At 38.4% G+C, this 27,672-nt stretch overlaps 1 protein-coding gene across 2 annotated transcripts in view; it reads left to right on the top strand.

The window, feature by feature from the left end:
• The window catches only part of ADARB2 (adenosine deaminase RNA specific B2 (inactive)), a 511,321-nt gene that overhangs the window by 450,237 nt on the left and 33,412 nt on the right, over positions 1-27,672 (top strand). Inside the window, exons 6-7 of one of the 2 annotated variants that reach the window (XR_015696318.1) lie at positions 831-999; positions 11,331-11,482. Coding sequence is in view for 1 of the 2 variants with exons in the window: in XM_014052563.2 (XP_013908038.2) it covers positions 831-999; positions 11,334-11,482 (318 nt within the window). In the remaining variant the exon portion in view is untranslated. The remainder of the gene's footprint in view (positions 1-830; positions 1,000-11,330; positions 11,483-27,672) is intronic. The other variant, XM_014052563.2, reaches the window with a different exon arrangement.

Raw genomic sequence — 27,672 nt, 5'->3', positions numbered from 1 at the left:
TGCAGAATATATCTGCCGTGCACTGTTCCCAAAAGAGAGATGTGACTATGGAGGAAACACAACTTCTCATATCTCCCTGGACTGGCAAATTCCACTTGCAGTGGACATTTTCAAGGCTATCTGGGTCTTCAGTCATATTGCAAAACAAGTGGCCACAGACCTGATAACTGCTCCCATTTTATAAAGGAATGCACGTTCAGTAGTTGAATAGAGATTTATACATTACAATATACATGATTCTTAAAGAAAAGGCACTCTAAAACTCACTTTTTATTAGTCATTGCAATCCCAAGGAAATGAAAGCTCACACTATATAGGATGTATGTTTCTATCATAAAAAAAGAACAGCAGTGATAACAACAAAATAAAGTTCCCTGGAAGATTATTGTTCATCTGGGTTGCAGGAATGTGTTATTATTTCCTTATGGGATATATCATCTCTGGTTAATGATTTAAAAAGTAAACTTTCTGGTCGACTTGGATACGGGAATTCGTGGTCCATATTAAAAGAGATCATACATTATTGCACCATACAATGTGATGAAAACAATGATTGCTGTTTATCACCAAGTAATCACCCATTTAGAACTCTCTCTGGTGCTACACGAAAGCATGATCTCAAACCATTATGAACTTTTTAAAAAAATGTTAGTTAATTCTAATTGGGTTTGTTTGGGATAGTCTATTTAATTTTTTTAACTTTTGTATTATGTGTTTCTTTTAATGTTGTACGCCACCCTGAGTCCTTGGGAGAAGGGCGGCATATAAATCTAATAAACCAAACCAAACCAAACTTTTGATTGTGTGTGTGCTGGTTTTTTCCCTTATAGGTATGGACATTCAGCAGGCTCAGGTTATTGTGCTCTCTTCAGGCACCAAATGCCTAAATGGAGAATACCTAAATGATCAAGGACTTGTTGTCAACGATTGCCATGCAGAAATTGTGGCTAGGAGAGCTTTCATTCACTTCCTTTACTCACAGTTGGAGCTGCACTTGAGGTAAGTTTCATTTAGATAATACTCAGGGGAATAGGGATTATCCAAGGAATCTAAAACGAATTTTAGAAAACAAAACTACATTTTGGAAGGAGTATGTCTTCTTTCTGAAAAGTTGCAAAGGAATGATCAATCTAAACACAAACACACATCACAATCAAAATTGATAAAGTTGGATCATGTTGCTTCATCCAGTATTCTCTGCATCCAGGCAAACCAATATGGGCTTGTGAGAAACTCATCACCATATCATGGCAATAACATCTTTGTGTGTGCTCTACAGCAACCATACTTAAAAGCATACTGGAATATTTGTGAATATTAATTCAAATAATCTAGCTCCTAGGGAAAAATATGTGGCTGCTAAGAGTCATCAACTTGATGGCACATAATCATAAGTAGCAACCCTTGACAGGCAGATATTATTCTAATCTTTTCTGCATTTAAAGGTATCTAGATTCATGCCCACAACTGCTATATTTTGTAGTAGCAAGTTCTACGTCCATTGTTCTTCTTCTGGTCATTATTTCCAGTTCTCTGATGCTTACAAGAAATAAAAAAACAGAAAACAGCAGCAAAAGCTTGCCAGTTAACCAAACAGTTGGCCTGCTTACAATATCAGTTGATATTCATAAAATAGCTTTGCTGGTCAGCAATGTGAGACTTCACCCAAATGTTATTGTATATGCAGGATGTATTCAGTGATGGGATTCAAATAATTTAACAACCGGTTCTCTGCCCTAATGATTTCTTCCAACAACCAGTTCACCAAACTGCTCAGAAAGTTAAGAACCGGTTCTCCTGAAGTGGTGTGAACTGGCTGAATTCCACCATTGACTATGTTCCCAATGAGATTCAGCTAGTATTTGTGGGTATACAACTTACAAGGATACTATGTAGGTAGAAGCCCAACCATCATCCCCTGAAGCAACCAACTTGCAGCTGTGTTTCAATTCTAGTAGTTGTAAAAGAACCAACATTAATTTTCTTGCCTCACCGTTTTCAATCCATGATGTAGATAAAATGGCTCTTGATTCATCAGTAAATATAAATAGGAGGATGGCATGAGAAATAACAGCATGAAATATATTTGATTCTTTAAGTGCTCTGATTTCACAAGCTTGCCATTCGGCTGTAGCCTTGGGTAGCCAATAAAATATTGATCATTATAAATACTACAAGTTCAGAAACCAATTATTCTAGCCTGCCAAGTTTTGACAACCCCTGAATTTGGAAGCCTTAGGCAGGCAGCATAAGGAATTTCCTCAAGGCCCCAACCCACCACCATCATCCTTCTTGCATTTGTCTGGTAGTGGATTAATTTTAGTTTGATGTAACTACATTGCATCATTGGGTTTGTAGTAGCAATCTATTAAATTCAGACAACAAAAACTATGGATTAAATTAGATGGAAATAAGAAATGCAAATTTCCAATGCAAATTTTTGAGTTGTCTTTTAACTCACCATCCCTGATTCACTGTTTTGGAGTCTCCTCCCTTTTAATAAAGGAGGAGAATCCTATGTAACTATGCAGAGCTATGTAATTATACAAGGCTGCCTAAAATTCTTTTATGTTGGCCTGTTTTTCTTCAGCAGTGATTAAATATTTATAATAAAGTCATGTTTCATGAAGCCTCTTGGTTGTACCTGATTAACGCACTCATCAAGACCTGATAAAAACAGGGAATAGCTGAGAATGAAAAACTAACTACCTTTTCATTATGGGCATTTTTTCCTTCACTCTGGCTGAGTCATATTGGGAAAGCCATTTACAATGAATACACTTTCTTGTATTCAGCTTGTCATTAAGGCATAAAAGATCTCTCTACTGGCACATGAAACAGATAACAGTCCTTTAGGTTCAATAGTGCATAATAATACTCCCCTCTGTCTGTGAAAAATTCACAGCATAAGACAGTAATCAGAGCATTAATCTGGCCTAAATGTTTCTTGACTGTTAATGCCTTATTGCAACCCAGTCTACCCTAACCTTTTATCGTTCATGTTATTTGACTTAGATAGACTATCAGGAAGCAGAACATTGTTCTCTTTTGAGATCATCAGACATTTGTGGCTAGATCTTTTCATGGAATTCATACTCTCTAGTGGGAAATGTATTCATGGAGCATTACATTTTAGATGGATATAACTTTAGGCCCTATTCAGGTCTTGGTGCTTACCAGTGTGACAAGAAGAGATGTACAAAATCTATCAAAATCACATAGAGTCTATCTTCCCTTAAAGTGTCAGAGAAAGAGAGAGAGGTGTTATATTATGTCATATCTCCATGTTATTCAATGGAATATTTAATCATACTTTCATCTTCCTTCTGTGGATGATGATTCTTGAAAATGTAATCCCAGCCTGTTCTGACCTAGGCTTCCCCAAAAGCACGAAGCAGAATCCTGGTCCTGACAAAACCCCTTTTATTAAACGAATGTGAATGCCTTTCATTCACATTCAGCAAGGCTTGGCAAACAGTCTTTCAAAGGAGCAATTATGACTACAGACCTTATCTATCTTGGAAAGCTGCCCTGTAAATATTTTCCAAATAAAGGAAAGACTGGGCACAGAGTCTCTGACATTCACTGACAGATTTTCACACTCCTAAAATGAATCTAATAAATGAACAAACAAACAGGGCAAAAGCCCACTCCCCTTTCGCTCCTCTTTTATTTCCTATGGGAAGGACAAATCACCTTCTACCTGTGACTTTACCTCCAAGTCGACCCTAATTTCTGAGTTGTTCTTTTCTTCTGGCAGCTCTGCGCATGCGCACACTGGAAACAGGCTCTAGCTGTTCCTCTGCCCCACTGATGTCTAGCTGCATAGGCACCTGATCAGTGCCAGACAGCCTCGGCCCTATCTCTGCCTCCAACGCAGAGCCCTCATCTGAGCCTTCCCTAGCCTACAAGACTGGCCCATGCTCCTCCCCAACCTCCTCACTGTTCGACTCTGCTGCCAGCTCCACTGCCAGCTGGCAAGCTACAACACAACCTTTTTGCTAGTTGAAACACCCATTTTATTTTCCTTCCTAATGAGGCCAGCAGAAAGCAACCTGTAGTAGTCCATTTACTACTGAATCACAAATTTCTTTTCCTCAGATTGGGTGAAACTGCTGGGAATTGTAATTTGGCAACATTTGGAGCACCACATTTGCTTTTCCCCAAGATCAGTTTCAAGTTCATCAACAAGGACTGTCTAAAGCAGGGGTGTCAAACTCATGTTGTCACCACAGCGTCCCAGGACATATCACAACTTTTTTCCTAAACTGGGTGTGACCAGCACAGGACGCATCCAGCCATGGGCCGTGAGTTTGACAGCCTTGGTCGAAAACCAGACATGACTTCAGTTGTAGAATTGGTTGTATTTTGTTTATTATGTAAATAGCAGAATCAAAGTTCGGATTAGGGAAAGAATTTTCTTCATCTATACAGCCCTAAACAGCTCTTGAACAGTTGCTGATGACTGATGGAAGAAATTGCCTATTAGCATCAATATAGGTAGCTCTTGAAATACAAAAGGTTTTCAAAAATGGAATTGGTTGGTTGATATCTTTGTTGCTTTTGGGAAGGCCATGACAGGGAAAAGAAAAATTAACTAAATTAGTTACGTTAATACAATTAATGCCATAGCTGGTTTAGTTCTATTAAGTGGGGGGAGGCAATATGGGAAACTGAAATTTAAATAGCATGGGCTTCTGAACTGATAAGAAAAGACACAACATGATGCAATTATATAAATGGCAAAGTTGCATCATGTATTATTATGATATCATTACGTCTTCCCAAGATAATTATATCAAGTAGATAAATCCAAGCTCATATATCATTCAATAAAATATTGTTTAGTAACTTGCCTGTGAATGTGTGGATTACTTATATAGAAAAGCTTTGCAGATGCAACAAACTAATAAAAAAAGCTCTTTAATTTGAGTAGCTATTTTATATATAGAAAGACAGGCATTTTTTTTTTAGTTTAGCATAATTTACTCTCCAGACTACACTAAACCTAGTGATATAAGAAGATCTTTATCTTTTTACAACATAATGATTCTTTTTATACTTTTATACTAAGAATATCCCAAATACTTTTTCAAGAGGCAACTGGACTTTCTGGTTTTTCTTTGAAGATGTTTTGCTTCTCGTCCAAGAAGCTTCTTCAGCTCTGACTGGATGGTGAGGAATGGAAGGATTTATATTCCTGGCAGACAGGTGGCTATTTGCATTGTTTAGAGATTCATTAAGGCCACTTGGAGGTTTGTCTGTGTCCTCAGGGTCACCTTAGCTAATGGATGCGGAGTCTTCTTGGAACTGCTGAAAGGACTGTGTTGTGTCTTCAAAGAAAAACTAGAAGTTCTGTTGCCTCTTGAAAAAGCACATTTGGGATAGCCATGGCCTGGATGACTGAGAATATCTGTAGATATACTAAGAATAGGTTTCTCCTGGATTGCTGGATGTTATATTTGTCAAATGATTAATAAATATATGTGAACTCATATGCAGCCTGATCTAGTACTGTCATGCCATGGTCGCAATTCATAAATCACCATCATTCTAGTTTGTTTGTTGTTTGTTTTTGCCATGCTGATCCACTAAATAATAGAGCAATTTTGGACTATCTTTCTCCTGGGCTGAAGTCTACAGAAAATCTCACATCCCCTGCAGCAAACATTATATATGTTTTTATTTGATGCTTGACTCTCAACTATATGGATTAGTATAATTGTTTTGTTAGAGAAGTTCATTTATGCAATGACTATACACTCTTTGAAATCTTGATATTAGGAATGAGACTATACCCTAGTGCAGTGATGGCTAACCTTTTCCGGACCAAGTGGCCAAAGCGTGTGCTTGCCTGAATCCCCAAAATGCAATGTGCACCCTCTCTGTCGGCACACAAGCCGTCGCCCCAGTTCAGGCTCTGCTGTCCATGGACAAGTGAACCTCCTGCCAGCCAGCTATTCTTTGGGTCTCTGTTATGCATGCACACGCGGGTCCCCTACATGCCCCCCACCCCTGCGCTTGCACAGCAGAGACCCAAAGACTAGCTGGCCAGCAGGAGGAACACGCGCAGGCATGGCAGAGCTGAAGTGGGGCAACGGCTCATGTGCCCAAAGATATGGCACTGCCATAAGTTCACCATCACGGCCCTAGAGCCTAAATGGATTCTTTGTTCAACCAACATCATTTTGAGTTTTATCAAACAAGCAAGAGTGTCTGTGAGAATGCGTGGCAGGCAAAAAGCAATATGAATGACACTATCTTAATGCAAATGCTGTAACTTACACGTTTGTGTCAGACACCAAGACACAAGTACATAATGGCAGCACAGGTGCAATAATGATATTAAAATATGTCATCATCTTGACATTATAGTTTTCTAGACGAAAATATCCAGGTTGGGTGCTAGGAAAGATCTGCCTGGGGTTTTTTTTTTTTTAGTTGGGTTTGTTTTTTGTATATTGCTTCTATTGATTGTGCTGGCCATCTTGACTTTAAGCAAACTGAGTGGATCCCCCTGCAGGACAATGTAAAGAAGATATATTTTTTTTCCACATAAGATACAGTTCAATAAAAGCAGCCCATGGAGAGTCAGCAAACCTAAGAAAGAAATGGCGATGAAAGCATTTAAAATGCCCTATCAGATAGAAATGTCTTTAGGGTGGCACCGCTTAAGGTTACATTTGGCGTTGCTTTTTTAAAAGGGATTTTAAAACCAGATGTTTGTCTGATAACACTGGATATAAATACACTGGAAATTCACATGGCAATAAAAGAGGTGATAAGCATATCTCAAAAGTACAATGAGACAAACATGGAACAAAGCCAATCTACACATTCCACTGTTTTGTTTACATAACCTGTGAACCCCACTAAGCCCAGCCCTCCTCCACCCCATCTTGGGCTTATGTTAAATTATTTTCTTCATTTAGCAGTCCCTCTGCTTGCTTTGTGTTAAGCATGGCATTCATGCCTCTAAGGATAAAACTGTAATCATTGTTTCTTATGCTTCTGTATTGATCCAGTTTCATAGCACATTCAGTTATGTTATTATGTTATTTGGATCAATGCTATGTTGCTTTGTGGTGGAATTCTCCCAACAGCAGAAAATTCTGCTCACAACAACTCATCCAGATGACTCTCTCTGTTTAGCCAGGAGCCAAAGCTCTTCCTGTGCTGACCCAGATACACTTAAGTACACACACACACACACACACACACACACACATTCACACACACACACACCAAGAAAGAGAATTATAATTCATCCTGAAATACAAAAGTCAAAGTATTGCAGAGTGAAAGATTAATCTTATTCACAATGCATTTATTCTAGGATTTGTCCAATGTACCTTATTCTTACTAAAGAATAGTCTTCCAAGCAATTATTGTTGAAACATCTTATCTTCTCCATATCTCATGGCAAATTATGCAATTACATGTCTGGAAGGAAGATGGAATAGAGGCAGAAATCACATCTGCTCTTGTCTGGGATTCCTTCTCTTTCATTTCCTCCCCTCTGTGATATTTGGTCCTTCCCTTCCTCTTCCTTTCCCTCCCCATTCCTAGAATTCGAGGAGGTGACAGCGAAAAGCTAATTGGTAGAGCCCTTGACTATGTGTCAGAATGGTCAAAAATTGGCAACTCGAAATCTCAACCAACAATGCAATTGTCTTACACATTATCAAAAAAAAATCAGAACACCAAATACAAGCTGGGTGGATATGACTTCATGGATGACCCTCACTCTGTCAAGGGCCTGGGTGTACTAATTTCTAATGATCTAAGTGCCAGAGCTCACTGTAACAGCATTGCCAAAATGGCAATAAGAGTTGTTAATCTAATCTTGCAAAGCTTTTTCTCCAGTAATATTGTACTGCAAACTAGGGCATAAAAAACATTTGCTAGACCAATTCTCGAATACAGCTCATCTGTTTGGAATCCACACTGTATATTGGACATTAATACAATTGAGCAAGTCCAGAGGTATTTCACTAGAAGAGTCTTCCACTCCTCTGCTCACAACAGAATGCCTTCTACCACCAGGCTTGAAATATTGGGCATGGACAACTTAGAACTACCTCAAATCCACCTCAAAGAACTTCTTTACTGAGTACATCATATCAGCACGGATTAAAGGAAAACCAACTCTAAATAATTCCCATGGTTTCAGTATAATTAAAAGAAGAAATAAACCAATCCTCAAGTGTCAAAGGTCACATTGGCCAATTGGGTGAATAAATGGGCTCTACAGATACTCCTTCCCCGACCTTATCCATTCCCTGTGAAGATGATCTTGGTTTCCATGAGTAAGTTCTTTGTTATGTCTCCCCTCTTCCCCTTCTGTGTGGCAACTGAGGAACAGTAAAATGGCTTCTGCCAAGTTCAGTTCAAAGTTGACACACGTCATCAAAATTCAAATGCTTGGCAACTGGCTCATATTTATGACCCTTGCTGTGTCCCAAAATTGTGTGATCAACTTTTGTGACCTTTTGAAAATCACTGAGAAAACCAGATTAATTTAACATCCAGGCTACTAACTTATCAACCACAGGGATTCACTTAACAACCATAGCAAGAAAGTTTGTAAACTGGGGCAAAACTCACTTAACAAATGTTTCACTTAGCAACATAAATTTCAGCCTCCATTGTGGTCGAAGGTCATGGGCTACCTCTACGTAGGTCATTATTTCAAAATGAGTATGCTTGCTTTAGAGAGGCAAGATCTTCATGTGGGTTTTTGTTTTAAAGGTTTGGTGATAATGCAAATTAAATGGATGGGAGGTTTCGGGAAGAAAAGTAGGGAAATGGGGCAACTGAATGTATCTACCTTCTCTCAAGAGCCTCAATGTTATAGTTATGGGGGGGGTGGAAACGTGACCATAAATTTCCCTCAACAGAAAATGCATCATTGCATAAAAACAAACAAGCCATGGAAGAGTGACAGCCCAATGGTTTTAACCGCATGCAGACTTTATACACTTAGAAGAAGGAGGTAGGCTTTCAACTCAAAGACAAGCTGGTCAAAAATGCAATGCAAGATGTTGCTGAGATTCTTGACCGGCCTTGTGGAAGAAGAAAAATATTTTAGCTACTTTCAGAGCCAGCAGGTACTATAGCTATCCTATGGAAAATACTTAGCACAGGTGTGAGAAATTTACCAGAGAAAAGTAAAGGCATGATTTGAGGAGAGAGTATAAGAACATATCTCTACACATTTGTCTTGGGCTTTGTATAGTTCTACCAACAACACATGAGAAAACTTCAAGTCTCTAATTTGTTTTGATAAATAAACCATCATATTGTCTCAAATATGCTTTTTCAAGAGGCAACTGGACTTTCTGGTTTTTCTTTGAAGATGTTTTGCTTCTCATCCAAGTAGCTTTTTCAGATCTGAGTAGATGGTGGGAAATAGCACCTATCCAGAGCTGAAGAAGCTGTTTGGATGAGAAGCAAAACATCTTCAAAGAAAAAAACAGAAAGTCCAGTTGCCTCTTGAAAATGCACCTTTGGGACAACCATGACCTAGATGACTGAGAATCTCCATAGACAAATCATCATTAGAGGGTATTTGGAAGTCCTGGCTACCTTCTTGATTTTTTAACCCTTGCTCCCTTCCATACACCAGGCCCTTTTATATGTATTGGAGGATTACTAAGAAGAGAACTAATCAAATTTTGGTCTACATTCTTTTTGGTTGTATTCCATATTTCTTCAAAGCCATGAAACCACACAAAGGAAACATCTGGCATCTCCAATTCCAGGTGTTTACAGTATACACAGAATTCAAAGAGCTGCTGCTGGTTGAAGCAAACCCAGTTCCAAACTGACATGAGGCAGTTATATATCATTGGCAACCTCAGAAACACCAAAAGAAAAACAAAAGAAAAACAATCTGAGCAGTCGAGCCATCATGGTTTGTTACATAGATCTTAGATTTGTAGTTGAGACTAAATCAGGTAGGATTTAGGCTTCTGCATTTTCCTCACTGCCTTTCCTAATACAATTAGAAAGTTATTAATATCATCAGTAAGTTTAATCAGAACTTACACCATCCCAAGAAAGCTAAGTTAAACATTCAAAATTGTGTAATTGAAACCTGCTCAATTCCACAGGATAAGTATATGGGAAAAGTACATAATTCAGGATGGCTCTTATAATGGTCTTCTACTTCTAATCATAATGAATGTATAGTTTAGTAATAACTTAAAAGTTGATGCAGATTCTGGACCCAGAACGAAGAAATAGAAAGGACTGATGGTTTTTTTAATGTCTTTTTAATTGATTTGAGAACATTTGTACAATGCTTTAGCTCATCGTCCTGTATCAAACATATACAGTGTTCTCTTTTTTGTCAAATACTGTTTTTCCCTGGTGTACTAGATATCCTGCTCAGCTCCATTTAAGTACTGTGCTTGTAATATTTTCTTTATAAAAAAAACTGTAACAAGAGACTGACGGCAAGAAATGGAAAACTCAACCCAAGAGATTGGCTGATTTGATAAACCTACAAACCTATCACCTACCCCAACTATAGAATGTATGTGTCTATAGGCATCAAGGAGATAGGCAAGGGGGCAAGTGATGACCCACATGGCAAGTGTTGCTATTCTAATGACATCATTCTGATGTGTACTTGAAGTCTAGGTGTGTTTGTTAGTATCATGGGAATCTGTTGTCATTCATTATGACATTTGAACATTGCTGTTATTACCATTCTGTTCATAAAAATAATAGTTATCAGTTATCTTATCATACTTATCTTTAAAGAAACAGAAAAGGAGAAATGTTAGGTTATCTACATCCACTACTTAAGTATTTTTAATTGTTAATAAGGAACAGAACTATATTGCCACTCATCTCTTTGAACCAACTTTCTCCTTGAATTTGTAAAACAACAGTGGCCAGTATGTAATGCTTCTATAGATTATATTAAAGCTGAAATCAGTGGCAAACAGTGATGGTTGTGTTAGATTTAACTGTTGCAATAGAATGTTGAAGCCCATTCAACATTTACATTTTGCATTATTTGTCTTTTAAAAGGCATGTTATGGCGCATAAGTGATTATGACTGTTTGAATTAATAATGACAATTTTTCTGCTATTTCTTATCCCTTTTGTTTGTTGACTTGTTTAGCAGTTTGATTGCTAAAGATTTGTAATCCCTGTGATATTGTGGAGTTCATTAAAAGCATCTGCTAGAGAGAACTTTTATGAGATATCATAAAGAGAATATAACAAAGAGTCTGAAAGCTAACCCATAGGGAGAAAAGAATTAGTTCTGATTTGGAATGTAAAAAATAACCTGCAACCTTTCTTTGTGATCCTAGCAGACAACAAGAAGACAGCGAGCGATCAATCTTTGTGCGGTTAAAAGAGGGAGGCTACAGGCTAAAAGAGAACATTCTGTTCCATTTATACGTGAGCACATCACCTTGTGGAGATGCACGCCTCAATTCCCCCTATGAAATCACATCTGACTGTAAGACCTGTATTTCTCTAGTTTTGTTCTCCATTTTTCTATCTTTATAGATACGTGGATAGCCACTTCTGTCTTCTGTCAACATTTTTGTTCTGTAAGTAGGCATCTCTTATGAATATAATGCAACTTGACTTCTTTCAGTGGATTGGGGTAGCCATAGGCTTGATTCACCCCTATATGGTGTTGGAAAAAATGCCCATCTGGGTTCAATTCCAAGTGGGGGGAAAGACACTAGAAACATGAAAGCTGTTTCGAATGATGGTTTAATGGTGGACAGGAGCTTGAGTTCCTGAGCAGGAAAGGGCAGAGATGCTGAGAGTCCCTGGATTTATGCCCTCTCCTGGGATTTGAACTTCCTGGGACATAGGAAGAGTAGCCTGATTGGTTGCTATTAGAGGTCATACCTCACTTTGTAGGTTATGTGCTAAGTTTGGTTGAAACTTGGTGGGTGGTGCAATGAAGGACAATGAGATGAGGTAGATCTTTGTTATGTAGAATAGGCTGGCTCAGGCCTTAATGGTCCATTGACAAAGGTGGAGGGATGTGTTTCTGTCTCCCTTTTAGGAGGAAATATTCTACCCTTTTAATGTTTCCTAAAATATTTCATTTTAGCAATAGCAATAGCAGTAGACTTATATACCGCTTCATAGGCCTTTCAGGCCTCTCTAAGCGGTTTACAGAGAGTCAGCATATTGCCCCCAACAATCTGGGTCCTCATTTTACCCACCTCGGAAGGATGGAAGGCTGAGTCAACCCTGAGCCGGTGAGATTTGAACCGCTGACCTGCTGATCTAGCAGTAGCCTGCAGTGCTGCTTTTAACCACTGCGCCACCTTGGCTCTTTTCTAGGACAGAGGTGGGTGCTAACTTCCTACAATTGTAAACAAATCTGTGGTTTGTTTACTTATATAAATAAGAATAAACCATAATAGATTGGCTTCATACATTGTATTAATTGGCTTTCCCTTGGCCAAAAGCCAAAAGTCAAATAAACCACACTCTGTTTTAGCACAGTATATGAACATAACGTAAAATTAGTTGTGAAACCGGGAAACAGACTCTAGAAAATAATATATATTTTGCTACTTGCACCTTCAAGTTAGTTTCTCAGAATTGGAATGAACTACAAGTATGTTTAATCAACTAGGTCTTTAATTCAGATTCAAAAGTATGGTTTAAATTAAGTCTCAGATCTTTTGTTAGGAGCATCTATATTACTATTATCCAAAATTAACACTAAACAAGATAACGATGGTGAAACATTTTGAGTTGAATTAGAGCAAGTGGAAAATCCGAAATTCCAGAGTTTTGCTACCATTACAGCAATTGCCTTACTTCTTATAGTTAGTAAAGCTTATGCAAATTCATACGGAACACCTGGATTTGTATAGTTAAAGATTTTAAAAGTAATATTTTGGGCCCTCTAGGATATAGTTCATATCCTTGACCTTGCCCCAATGTGAAATCAGGTTTTCTTCTCATTCCACTGAGTGAAGCCAGCTTTACCACGCAGATTTCACTAACAGCATTTAAAACTCACATTTGCATATTTTCCTTTGGCAAGCCATTTTCTTTGTAATTTGCTTTTATGAAGATATGCTTTACATTCATGAGTCCTCTGAATTGTCTGTGGCTAGTTAATGGAAGTTTTGCTTTCTTAGTTTAGAACGGTTCCTTCCTTTTGTGAAGCAGTGATTTAAAGGCATTATCCAGTAAATTAGGATATGTTAATGTACCACCTCAGTATTTCAATGACCCATTTAAAATCCCTCCAGATAATCAAGGCTCCTCCCTAGACTTTTAATCATGAGGTGAAATATATAGATGACATTGTTTCAAGAAACTAGGGCACAGGTTTCTGAGGCCCATTTCTTTTGAGAATTTACATAATGGACCTGAGAAAGTTTGATGTGTTGCTTAAGTCTCTTCCTCCATTCACTTATTAGGCTGAGCTCTACATTCTCCAAGAGAAGTACATAACCTTCGTATGTTTTTATACAAGATTAGCCACAAAGTTAACAAAGAAACAAAAAGTAATATGAGTCAGCCCATATTTGTGATTTCTCCCTGGGTTGTGAACAGTCTACCCATGTGTTGCAAGTCTGTTCATGTGTTATGGACAGTCAATCCATGTGATTCTTGTCATTCTTGTGATTTTGTCCATTCTGTTCCTTGGACATCTGTCCAGTCCATGTATTTTGGACAGTCTGACCATGTGTTGTAACTTCTTAATCTCAAAACACATGAACAGACTCAACCATAGTTTCAACTGGCGAATTGAGCATCCTAGACCAAGCTGAATCCAAAATCCACTAAGGAATTTCTTGACATTTACCATTCAGATGGACCAGCTGTAGAGAGAAACCACATTTATACACCATTCAAAATGAGACAATGAGAAGCTAAGAAGGAAACGAAAAGGACAGAATGCATTCTCCAGCAGCCAATACCCAGATAAGCAGGAATTAATACCGGGCAAATAATCAAGCAGGAAACAATACCTCAATCAATCAACAATCAACTATCAGGGAGGAAATCACACCCCCACAAACACTGGTAGGGCAAGCTACTGTGCTCTATATGATAGAAGCAGAGAATGAATTCCACACACCCAGGCACTGATGTTATTTAGTCAGGTAATGAAACGTCTACTCAGAGAGTGTCAACTTCACTATAGAATTCATCATTTCAACCACTGTGCCACCACAGGTCAGGGAAGGAGAGAGGGAGAAAGAAAGGAAAGGAAGTAAAGAGGGAGGAAGGGAGAAAGAAAGGAAAGGAAAGGAAAGGGAGGGAGGAAGGAAGGAAGGAAGGAAGGAAGGAAGGAAGGAAGGAAGGAAGGAAGGAAGGAAGGAAGGAAGGAAGGAGGACTGCATTTTTATTCATTCTACTTGCCTTTTACTCCTTCATTTGTCACTTATTTATTTTTAATTTATTTATTGCATTTATTCTAGCCTTCCCGATTGAAATAATAAGAAAAAAATCATCCTACTCTATATATTTTTTAATTTGATCTCAACAAATATGTACCACTTACACATTCCAAATACACGGACAGAACAAGAATATAGACCATGGAGACTATATTGTTAGTGACGATGGAAGTTATAGTAATAGGAATATTACATTTTTAGGCCTTCCATTGCTTTTTTGTAAAATGGGAAAAATAGTATTAGTTAAACCCATCAAGAAGTTTATTCGGGTCTTCCTGTTTTTGATTTTCTTTGTTCTCAATCCATGTTTCCTTCCCTAGTCTGCAATATTTGCTGACCTTAGACAGGTTGGCAAAGAAAATGAATATAAACCTGCCCTAGGCTGTTTCTCCTGTCTTCCCCCTGGGTGGCTTTTTTCTATCTTTTTGCTAACATGTTGTATTGCCTTGTGCCATTGACTTCCTGATAGCCCAACTCCTGTTTTATCCCACAGTCCCGTTAGGTCTGAAACACACCATTTCATCTTCACGGCATGCAGCCTTCCTCCTGGTTGTCTATTAACCTACAGCTGTGCCAAAGTTGTGATATAGACACATTCTCTGGTACTTCCATCTCAGCAGGATCAGCATGCAGCACTGACAGCTGGGTCATTGGGTTCATGCGTAATCTAGGAGTAAGAAATAGACGCATCATTCCTCTTCCCCAATAAGAACTCAAGAAAAAGATCCATTACCCCGCCATTTTTAGAAGAATAATATAAATCAAGAATGGGCAAGAGTTGTGCTTCTCACACCCATTTCCAGGTCTAATCAGAATGCAAATATTTTAACCTAGCCAAGGATTGGGGATGATCAGAATTGTACCTAATGAGATTGGGAATAATTGAATGATTCTAAATGTGAATAATTATGTGTTCCTTAAAATCAATAGCCCCAAAAGCATGTCTGCTTTATCTAAGTGTCTATGTTATCAGTAAACTTGCATATCGCCTCATACTTTAGATTCTGTGGTGAAATTGCTATAGAAAGGATAGGATTATTCGTTAATACCACTTTATAATGTAAGGCCACACTTGGAATATTGCATTCAGTTTTGGTCGCCACTATGTAAAAAAGATGTGGAGACTCTAGAAAGAGTGCAGAGAAGAACAACAAAGATGACTAGGGGACTAGAGGCTAAAACATATGAAGAACGGTTGCAGGAACTGTTCTTCATATGTTTTAGCCTCTAGTCTCCTAATCATCTTTCTTGTTCTTCTCTGCACTCTTTCTAGAGTCTAGAGTATTCCAAGTGTGGCCTTACATTATAAAGTGGTTCAGACCTTCTTTTCATATGTCTTGTCTGATGAAAAGAAGGACTGAACCGGCAGCATTTCACCCCTGGTCTAACTCCTGTTTTATCCCACATTCCCATTAGTCAGTGCAAAGTTCATTGCTTAAGAAACAGTTAATGAAACTAGTTGTCCAGAGAGGTGGTGATAGGCTGTACAAACTATTTTCAAGTTGTTTTAATTTGGTTGCCTGACTGTATAGGGTGTTAGATTTTTGTACTTGGGAATTCTGGGAGTTGGAGTCCACACATATTGAAGTTGCTGAGATTGGTTATCATTGATCCAAATGGCTCCCTTCAGCTTATTCTGTAGTTAGTTTAGTTATTGCCTTCTGCTTCTCCAGTACCTGTAAAAGGTGCTACTTCTGAGCAGTTACTATTATATAATCTGCTTGGTATTTGACATGTACAAATAGTCCTTGACTTACAACTATTCATTTGGTGAAATCAAAGTTAAAATAGCACTTACGAAAAAAAAGTGATTTATGATCATTTTCACACTTATGACCATTGCAGCATTCCCATGGTCACATGATCAAAATTCAGCCACTTGGCAATTGGCATGTATTTGTGATGGTTTCAGTATCCCAGAGTCATCTTTTATGACTTTCTCAATAAGCAAAGTCAATGGGGAAGCCAGACCCACTTAACATCCATGTTGCTAACTTAACAACCTTAGTGACTCACTTAACAACTGTGGCAGGAAAGTTGGTGGAATGGGGCAAAATTCACATCAGAACTATCTTGTTTAACAATGGAAATGTTGGTCTCTGTTGTTGTCATAAGTTAAGGACTTACCTGTATTGTTTTTATTCCATTTTATTCTCCACTGTGGGATGACTAAGGGGAAACTAAGGCTGCTTGTAAATTCATTGAACAAATAAAAATAAATTATTAAAAGGGAAGGAAGTGGCCCACATACCAGGACACTTGTTTTGTGGGTTTTTGTTTCTCAGAAATTGAGCAGAGCTGTGTAAACATCCTTTGCAAGGGAATAGGGAAATTATTCCTAACTCTTCCCAATGAATTGGGGACATTGGATGGGGGCCTGTCTCCATGTAGGAATCAGAAACATCATAATAGAGGAACATTGATACTTAACTCTAATTGTTTGTCTTGGTGGCCTGCAGAGCTGAAGTGTCAGCTTTGGCTATGTGTAATTTCAAGCCTGGGTGATGAAATGAAAACAACATTTTAGACTCAAAAAGGCTATACATGGGGCAGTTTCTTGTTAAATGTAGGAAGTTGTATAGAATCCCTGCCAGATGGTCAACACTGCCAGCAACCAAGAGCATCTCATCTCCGCATCTCATCTCCTGAGACAGTTTATTCTTCTGCCAAGCAGCTTTTGCTGTGAGATAAGTTTTTTTCCTAAAGTTTGGTCAAAATCTGCTTCCTTGCAGTTTCCACCCATTAGTTCCAGTCCTGCTCTGCTTCCTTGTAGTTTCCATCCATTAGTTCTAGTCCTGTTCTCTCGAGTAACAGAGGACAAGTAGATTCCATCTTCCACCTGACAGATATTTGAAGACTTGTGTGTCCTTAATCTTCTGTTCTGAAGGTTGATACATTCCCAGATCTTTCATTTGTTCTTGATAGGAGTTGGTTTCTAGACTCCCCGGTCTCCTGGTTGCCCTTCTTTTGACATGGTCCATTGAACAATTGCAAGGACTATGTTTGGGTATCAGCAGGATATAACTTCCTGGGTTTGATGCTGTATCTTCTTCACATTCATCTTGTTCCTTACAGAAGAATTTTATGTAACTATTCTACTAGCCATCTGGATCTAGTCTGTAATTTACAGCAGTGCTTTCCTAACCTGATAAACTACTCCAAAATCCGATAAAATGATTTTTTCTTTGGGTAACAACACACAAAGACATTACCCAATCACAACAGGGACATTTTAACAGACTTAAAGTGTTTTACCTGTTTGAGTAAAAAGGACTTTCTGGTAGGCAGTGTTACATTATAAAGGAAAACATTTTGTAAGCATCGATTTAGGGGCCTGGATGTAAGCCTTGGAAGTTATGTAGCTGCTATCCTTGCCCAGTTGAAATAGAACTTCAGAAATTTCTATTTAGCAATCTAATGTTTAGAAAGCTTTATCTAAGCACTGTGACACTACAGATTTAAAGCATAACCAACCAAAACAGTATATAGATGAACTTAATGTAAGAAACAAGTCAGATCAATTGTTCAAATATCTAACCCAATTGAGAAAGTATTCTTTTTATTTTTTTAAAAAAACCCTATTCCTTATATAGTAAGTCATCCAACTTTCAGAATAGAATAGAATAGAATAGAATAGAATAGAATAGAATAGAATAGAATAGAATAGAATAGAATAGAATAGAATAGAATAGAATAGAATAACAGAGTTGGAAGGCACCTTGGATGTCTTCTAGTCCAACCCCCTGCTCAGGCAGGAAATCCTACACCACTTTAGACAAATGGTTATCCAACATCTTCTTCAAAACTTCCAGTCTTGGGAGTATTCAGAACTTCTGGAGGCAAGTTGTTCCATTGATTAATTAGTCTGACTGTCAGGAAATTTCTCCTTAGTTCTAGGTTGCTTCTCTCCTTGATTAGTTTCCATCCATTGTTTCTTGTCTTGCCTTCTGGTGCATTGTAAAATAAGTTGTACCCCCTTTCCTTGTGACAGCCCCTGAGATATTGGAGCACTGCTTTCATGTCACCCGTAGTCTGTCTTTTCATTAAAAACAGACATATCCAGTTCCAGCAACCATTCTTTGTATATTTTAGCCTCCAGTCCCCTAAATCATCCTTGTTGCTCTTCTCTGCACTCAGATTCCTTAGTTTGTTTATGGAGCTTAATATTAGCTTTTAATATATTTGAATTTACATGGACTGCAGTATAGGTAATCCTTTATTTATGACCAAAATAGAGCCCCAAATTTCTGTTGCTAAGCAAGATAGTTGTTAAGTGGCTTGTGCCTCGTTTCATGACCTTTTGTGCCCCAGTTGTTAAGCCAATGACTGCAGTTGTTAAGTTAATCATGTGGCTATTAGGTAAATATGGCTCCCCCATTGATTTTGCTTGTCAGAAATCAGCTGAGAAGTTTACAAATGGTGATCACATGAACATGAGTTATTAGAGCAATTCATGCCAGTTGACAAAGTGCCCAAATTCTGATCATGTGATCAAGGGGATGCTGCAATGGTCATACCTGTGAAAACCAGTTCATAAATCATTTTTTTTCAGTGCTGTCATAACTTCAAGTGGTCATTAAATGAATGGTTGTATGTAAGTCAAGGACTACTTGCATTGGACTTTTGATTAGTACATTGGGTGATCTGAGAAGAAACTTCAGTTCCTTTTAATGCTATACTATGCCAGCTTGGGTATTTTGAATAAACAAAATATCTGAATTGTGGAACGAAGAAGTGGAATATCCAGTTGTCAACTCGTGAAGCCTCCCCAATCTGCTCTCGAGTTGCCATAGGCAGGGGAATGGGGAATTGAGTCTCACAGTTGTATCAACAAGTTTGCACCCCAGCTAAAACAAAGCACATTCCAGCCGGCAAATGTCAAGGCCATCTCCAATTATTCTTGATTGAATTTCTGCATTTGAGTTTTTAATTTACTTAAACAAGAGCTCAAAGTTTCTATGTCTAGGTTGGATAAATACACCAGGGCCAAAGATCTCATTTTACCACATTTTTATTCAGACAGTTATTAATTTCTCTTGTACCCTACAGAGTAAGATTGGCTTTATCACATAGTTTTCACTATTGACATCAATGCAAAAGTCATATTGAGTATAAGATTTCTTTGTGAGTAGTTTGTAAATAAAGCTTAGAATACTTTGCACAGGACCAGTCAAGATTGGCAGAATTCTCTGCTTATTTCTCTACTGAGATATATTCATCTTTGATATGAATGAAGTACTGGAAACAATTATTTCCAAAATAATCATGTTCACCTTATCGACTTTTTCATATGCATTTCCATTTCCTAAGAGTAATGTGCTGTTCTTCAACTTGTTCTCATGAATATATGAGATATATGGAGACTATAATTCCTAAAATCCTGAACTACTTTATTCCCTCTCTAAATTCCCAGTGTCCCCTTAATTCTGGCTGACAATTCTGGGTTGCTATCCCAATACAAGCCACAGTTTTTGCTGCAGCATACCAGATTTTCAACCTAGCATGTATATCTGTAGGAGGGATGAGATCTTTTATGAATATTCTCCTCTTTGGGCAATTTGTAGACGAGGAATAAGAGTAACACGTCTGAAATATTGACAGATATTAGGGTTCAGTTCTGTTGAACAGTGAACTTCATTTTCCACATTTAGTTATTCATAGGTAAGCAATTCTGTTTTGTTCCTGAATTGCATGAGATACTGACATTGTACTATAACCCAAATTTTAAAATAGCCAGGAAGGTGCTCTGTTTGAATACTTGGGTTTTAACAAGTGATCAGTATTTTAAATCAGTTAATTTCCAAAGGTTGTTTCAATTCAGAGATTGTGTGCTGAATATGATTGACTTGTAATATTTTTGGTAGTATGTACAGCTGAAAAAAGTACTTTAAATAACTAATTCAGGCAAGGTACTCTAGAAGCATCCAAGGAGCATGTAGGAGGTTGAATTTGAATGGAATTTAATTTTATATGGGATGAAATAGTAAATGAGAATTAACAATATATATGAATTGTGGAATGAAGAATTGGAATATTCAGTTGTGAAGCCTTCCCAATCTGCTTTTGAGTTGCCATAGGCAGGGGGATGAGGAATCAAGCCTCACAACTGTATCAAGGAGTTTGCACCTCAGTCAAAACAAAGCACATTCCAGCTTACAAATGTCAAGGCCATCTCCACGGAGATCCACGGTGGCTGGAGGGAAGGACTTCTACAACCCACGAAACTGCTTCGTTGGGGACATACATTAGGGAGAGGGGGAAACAGGGTCAGGGCTGGGGTGCGAATTAAATGAGGTCAGAGTTGGCTTCACTTGATACTTGCCAACATGACATTCCTAATAAATAACTGGGTTTCTTTTGAACCTCGGCTTGAGATTCATGTTTTAATTAGGGCATTGGTCAGAACCAATATGAAGATGAAGCTACCTATTCTATACAAATATAATGATAATCTTAAAGACTGAATTAATTTTATAACAGTAGTTATAATTATTTTATGGATTTCTTTCTCTTTTTTCTTCCTCCTTTTTTGTCATGTTTTGTTTATTTTAATCACACTATATATTTTTTTTCATTCTGTGAGCATTTTCTCCTCAGGTGTCCATGTTTTCCCCTATGGGGCCTGCAGCATTTTCAAAATGGTGGGTCTGAAGTGTTAATTATAGATGAACTGTGCAATTAGTAATTAAAAATAATACTCTTGAAACCTTGAAGCTGTGCTTGTTTTGATTGGTATCTCTAAGCAAGCCACCTGTGCAGAATTTTGATTCCTCTGATTAATTTGCATTATTTCTACATCAACATTCAAACCTAAAGACAAGAAAAGAAACAGAAATGTTGTGTTACCCCTAAAGAGAAAAAACAAGGAGGATGAAAATATTGGACCATTTTTGCCGTTCTACTTGTTACAAACACGTTTTCCCCTGACTTAAACAAAAAATATTCCACATTTAATAATGCTCTGCTTTATCTTTTGAAATAACCATATCAGAAGTTTGCAGTGCCTTGTTTTGTAGAGGCTGATTTAGGTTCTTGGGGTTGCAAATGTCCACAGACAGTGGCCAAATGGTTGCATAGAAGCTCTTGGCCTAATTTTATGACCATCTTGAAGCTATTAAATCTTTGGCAAGAGTGCCTGGTGCTTCCTCCTGGCAGCATGCTTGGTTGAATAAAAAGAGCAAAAATGAACCAGCACTACCTCCTGTTTTCCAAACATAGATATAGCACTGTTTCAATACAGTACTAAACTTTTGTGTATTAGGAGCCTGTCCAAGATCTTGCAAGTTGAAAAGTGCTATCTAGCATTACATTACATTGCTGTAGAAGCCAGTTGACATCTTCTGCCTGTAAATGACCATTCAGCAATCAGAAGTAAGGAAGCAGGCCTATATTAGTCTAAGATTAGCTGTTCTGTTGGCTAATAGAAGCTGGACAGATCCTAGTCTCTGTTCATATCAATTACATTCTTCACCAAGGGTTCTACATCATGTCCACCACAAAACTTCAATTGGGAAAACAGCAAAAACACTACTTAAAAAGTGAAGCAGCTAAAAGTTTTTTTTTTAAGTTGTCTCAGTTGTTGGCTGGGTAGGATACAGAACCAACATCAAAAAATATAGCATAACTAGAAAAAGTACATTAGCTCTATCAGCCAGAACCTGGATGTGTTTATGCTGCAGAGTATGAGAGAGGTAAAATTCAAACCCTCAGCCTTGTACAATAAGGTTCTTTTCATGAGCGATCCTGATTTTTAAAGAATCCAGGCTTTTTAACAAAAAAAAACAACCTTGTTTTAATATATCACAACTGTATGGATTGCTGTCTCACAGATGAAAGCTGCATAGCTAGGCGTATTTTTGAAGTAATGCTTAGCTATACAGAACTAGTTTTTTGAGTGGAATTGTGCTCCATGATTATTTGTTGGTGCGATGAGAGAAAGCTAGTGATAGCAGCAAGCTTTGTCCTCAATATGTGACAATTGAAGTGATAATAGTCTGATAATTGTATTTCAGCAGAATTGGTTTCCTCTGTAATATAATCTATATCCATGTATTTTATTTTGTGCATTGAAATACATTTTTCAGAGAAGGGGGTCCATAGGTTGCCCCAGATTTTCAGCAGTTCAGGCCACACAAAAAGATTAAAAAGCTCTGAATTGAAAGTTGACTCCTGGATCTGGGGGGAAAAATCAGAACTAGGACTCTAGCTGTTCTGGAATCAAATTGTGTCAAGAACATACTAGAATTTTAGTAGAAATTAATTGGACCCAGTTGTAGCTTGACTAATCTATGACAACTCACCCTGGCCAACTTGCCACAGCCAACTCACCACAATCAACTCGCTGCAGCTAATTCGCTACAGGACAACTTGCCATGGGACAGTTCAATGAAGAATTAGCTCCTTTTATTAAGCATTACAAAAAGGAATAATTTCCTTTGATACAAGAAATAAAATAATATTGACAAAATCATGGTCAATAAAAATAAAAGGAATTAATTGAATCCAACAGCAAGTTGTCCCATGGCAAGTTGACTGTGGCAAATTGGCCATGGCAGTTTGGTCATGATGACTATGGAGATTCTCAGTTATCCAAGTCAACCATCCAAGTCATGGTTGTCCCAAAGGAGCTCAGAGCTGAAGAAGCTTCTTGGATGAGAAGCAAAATGTCTTCAAAGAAAAACCAGAAAGTTCAGTTGAAAAAATACCTTTGGGTTGGCCATGGTGAGTTGTCCAATTCTGAGCTTGACCATTCTTTGGCTTTCTGAACTGACTTCCTCCATGCCATAATTCTCATAAGCTCCATGTACTTTACTTAATAAACAGCATGGGCATTTGCAGTGAACAAGTCAAAGAGTACATCTGAAATCAGAATCCTCCTGTAAAGAAAAAGTCAAGATGGCAGTCACAGTTGCTGGATTGAAATCCTACCTCTGAGATGAAACAGTCTCAAATAGGTTCTTTGGCACATCTTTCCTGACCCACAGATATCTTGAATTAATGCATGAATTGTTTATTAAGATATTCCAGAACATATTCTTTAATCTTTACAGTATTGCATGATTATTATTTTCTGCAGCAGAATCATGACTCCGCTGCTTTTTATTCTGTACTAGCCAATAACCCGGCATTGCCAGGCTATTTATTTATAGGGCAGAAATGACCAGACCAAATGTATTTTCTAATGTTGGATTTTCCCTCTTACTAGAGGGAGCCCCCTTGTGGAGTACTGTGAAGCCATTACCATGGCAACTCCATTGCACTGCATTGTAGAAGCCATTTTTTGGCAGTACAATAGAAGCCATTTTAAGGCACAAAAGGCTGTATCTTAACAGAACACACACCCTGAGTGGTTTTAGGGGTGTCTTACCCCCACGATATTTTTCTTTAGAGGGTAAGTCATCTGTGAACCAATTGTGATTGAAATTGCTTGCGGTATTCCAGAGTTATGCTGGAACATACACACACACACACACACACACACACACACACACACACACACATTGCAGTAATCTGAAGAATCTCAAAATAAGCTTTTAAAAATAACTTGAAACTGTATGTATTAAAATGGTCTTCTCCAATGAATCAACCAAAGAGTGTATTGAAATCTTCCTATAGCATATTTTATTACTATTTGAACTTGCTGTGGTCATGACACATCCTTCCAATTCTTTATAAACTGTGGTGATAAACTCAGAGGCCAGTATATAAGGGGTAAAATGAAAGATAGTTTCTCCCCCCTCCTCACCCCCTTGACAGAGGGGGGTAAAGGCAAGATGCAGTGAAGTGAGAAAGAGAAAATGAACTTCTGAGTCAGCCACATGTGAATTTCAGACAGGTTTTTACTCATATGATTCTGTTTAATCACCATTCATTTCCAGCATTTTTTTTTAAACAGGAAGATTTTTAATTTTCCTTTTACTAAAAATGCATTGTCTGTCATGATAAAAAAAAAAGGCTGACTCGTTGCAGATTATTACAGAAATAATTGAACTGACTGTGTACTGCATTTTTAAGGGGAGGATTTATCTCTATACATTTAAAGTATTTTGCTGATATTAGTAATTTGGCACTTTTTCTTTGTCTCTGCCTTTTTCTCTGAAACTCCAAGCAGTGATTTACACATCTAAGATCTAGTCAGGCATACACCATAAACGTATATACCAAATGATTTTTAAATTGGTCCTCTCTAATGGTTAGGTCAGACTAACACCTGGTTTTCGGATGAAGTCATATCTTTTGCTGCCTTTTCTCTGCTTCTCCCGCCTTTTTTTTCTTCCTCCCCACACTACCCACCATTAGTGAAATAATTAAGAGGGATAATAAATTACGCAAAAATCACAAAGATTTAGAATTCGTTGAGGTCCAAATCAATCTCACCATTTTTTGCAGAAACAAGCATGGGGAGAGAACCTCTGACTAAGCAGCAACGATAAAGCTCCAGACATCTTTGAAAAATATATTTTGGAACAAACTCCCTCGAAATAATTATTCCAAAAGAAATGGGGCTCCCAGTAAGCGCAAATGGTCTATTGGTCAGGATTGGGTTATTTAGCACATGCTTTTGGTGCATCTCTGCAGTTCTGAGCTATTTACTCATATCCAAGCCAGCTTTATATAGGTCCAACTGCTGCAGAATCTCAGTAATTTGAACTACCTTGATGTCAGAGTTTGCAGCAGCAATCACATCCAGAAGCACACACAGGTACCTCTTTCAGCAGGATTCATTAATTTCTATTTATATATAACATAACACATGAAGTAAATATTCAATGCCAAATGCAGTTTTTTCAACGTGGCAGAGAAGAGATTGTAAGTAAGTACAAACACAAGCAGAGGAGAAAACAGTTTCAGTTCAGAACAGCAGACTAGCATGCAGCTTTAGTACAGAACAGTTGAGCTAAGCCACACCCAGGCTCCTTGCTGTCTCCTTGTTGCTCATACAGCAAATAAAGTTTCAGTTTCCAAACAGCCCTCATTGGCCTGACCCAATTGCCATGTCTCTTTATTGGCTGACTTTGTTGTCATGTCTCTTCCAGGCATGAACTCTCATTCAAACTGATGCTTGAATTATGGAGGAAAAGAGACAGGTAGTGAAATTCACCTATCTCCTCCATTTTCCCATAGTTCTAACCAAATCAGGATCCCTGTACATTTCTGAATCCAATATGCTTCCTATCCTGGTAAGCAGTATGCATTACACCAGTAGCACACAACCGACAGAACCAAGCACTCTTTCCATTTTAAGTTGATCCTTTGAGCTAGTACCCTCACTACATAAGGTTGTGTTTTTTTTTTCAATCTAGGTACTAGCAACCTTCCCAAAGAGCATTCAGCCTGTGCTTAAGAAACTGATCTTGTGCTCTTTCAAAGCTGCAAAGGGGCAGATTCCTCCTTGCAGTCCAAGCCAAACTAGCATGGAACTCAGTGTTCCAAAGAAGCATGCCTGCAGCAACCTCAAGCTAGTCTATGGCAATTCTCTGCAGCTAACTTGCCATGGCCAACTTGTTATGGCTAACTCATCATGGCACAACTCATCATGGCCAACTCGCCAAGGGATAAATCACTGCAAGACAAGAGTTACACTAATATCAAAGAAATGTTGGAATATAATCATTAAAAAAGGGATGCAAAAGGAAGAACAGAATAAAATGCAAATGACAAAAGTTAAAGTAGTTGTTTATTCATTTTAAATAATTAAATTGAATTGTTAAATTATCCTGTGGCGAGTTGCCCTGCAGTGAATTGGCCATGGCGAATGGTCCCACAATAAGTTGGCCATGTTGAGTTGTCTGCGGAGAGTTGGCCCCATTCCAACCTCAAGTGGAGAGTAGGAGTAGGATAGATCCCAGATCCTGATTCATGCTCACCAATTACGGTTATTGGTAGAGCAAGACATCTGCCAGAAAAAGGGAAGAAATATAAAAACTGAAGACATCTGCCTCTCTGATGGATGAGTGATAAGATGAAAGTATCTTCATAAAGATAAACCCTTAAAAAAACTAGGGAGGGATCTTTGTTCTGCAACTAGGTGCACCTGAGGATGATCTCCTAGTCATTACATGCAGAGCATGTAAGTTCTACATGTTATATATTTGTACATTTTCAGGCAATAGTCTACATTTACCCAATCATTTTTCAACTTCAAAAGTTCTGAAAATCAAAAACTTTGCTCATGATTTCGTATCTCCAATTCAAGCATTGTTTCTTACCTGTAAATACCGTATTTTTCAGAGTATAAGATGCTCCTTCCTTTTTCGGGGAGAAAAACAAGAAAAAAGATATGCCTTTCCCTCCCAGCATCCATCCAGTATTTATCTGGCCTGTTCACCATGGCCCATTCAGTGCTGCCACGGCCCATTCTCCAAGGCCCATTCGCCACTACCTCAGCCCATTTGCCACCAACTGTTCACCACCATCCTTTCGCCGCTTCCGCAGCCTGTTCATTCCCTGGTGCCGATCTTGCTGCCTAGAACCGGCCTTAAATACAGTGCACAGAGGCCAAAAACAGGACATGTGGAGGCCAAAAATGCAATGCGCGGAGGCTGAAAACAGCTGAAGGGTGGGGGCTTCAGCAGCATTCGGTGTATAAGATACACCACAATTTTCACCCACTTTTAAGGGGGGGTGAAGTGCATTTTATACTCTGAAAAATACGGTAATGCTTTACACTTGTGTATCCAGATCCCAAATCAGAAGCCTTTCAAACACGTCCACTTTTTCCCAGCTGCAAAAGCAATAGCAATTCCCCAGGGCTCTCTTCTCCAATATTTATACAAAACATGACTTGACAAATGCGCTCCCAACAACAGCGTGCCGACAAAACCGCGGTGATAAAACCGCGACGTCGACAGTGCACCCACGAAGGCGCGTCGACAAAAGAGCGCCGACAGAAGCACCATTACAGTTAAGGTAAGGGTTAGGGTAAGGGTAAGGGTTAGGGTTAGGGTTAGGGTTAGGGTTAGATTCAGGGTTAGGTTTAGGGTTAGGTTTAGAGTTAGGTTAGGGTTAGGTTTAGAGTTACATTTAGAGTTACATTTAGGGTTACCTTTAGGATTAGGTTTAGAGCGCACTTCTGTCGGCGCACTGTTGTTGGCGCACTTCTGTGCTCCTTTGTCGGCGCAATTTTGAACTTGCGCTTTTCTCCCCGCGGTTTTGTTGGCGCACTTTTGTCAAGCGCACATTTGTCGGTGAACCTATACAAAATGCTGTTGAAGGTCTTGGCAGCAGTGCTGGATGCTAAAGTTGCATCCATAAACTG

The sequence above is a fragment of the Thamnophis sirtalis genome, unplaced genomic scaffold (assembly GCF_051295495.1).
Source record: "Thamnophis sirtalis isolate CommonGarterSnake01/CBP01778 unplaced genomic scaffold, rThaSir2_p1.2 scaffold_4, whole genome shotgun sequence".
In the NCBI taxonomy this organism is placed as follows: Eukaryota; Metazoa; Chordata; class Lepidosauria; order Squamata; family Natricidae; genus Thamnophis; species Thamnophis sirtalis.
The sequence above is the reverse complement of the archived record's forward strand: the minus strand, read 5'-3'. Positions and strand labels throughout refer to the sequence as shown.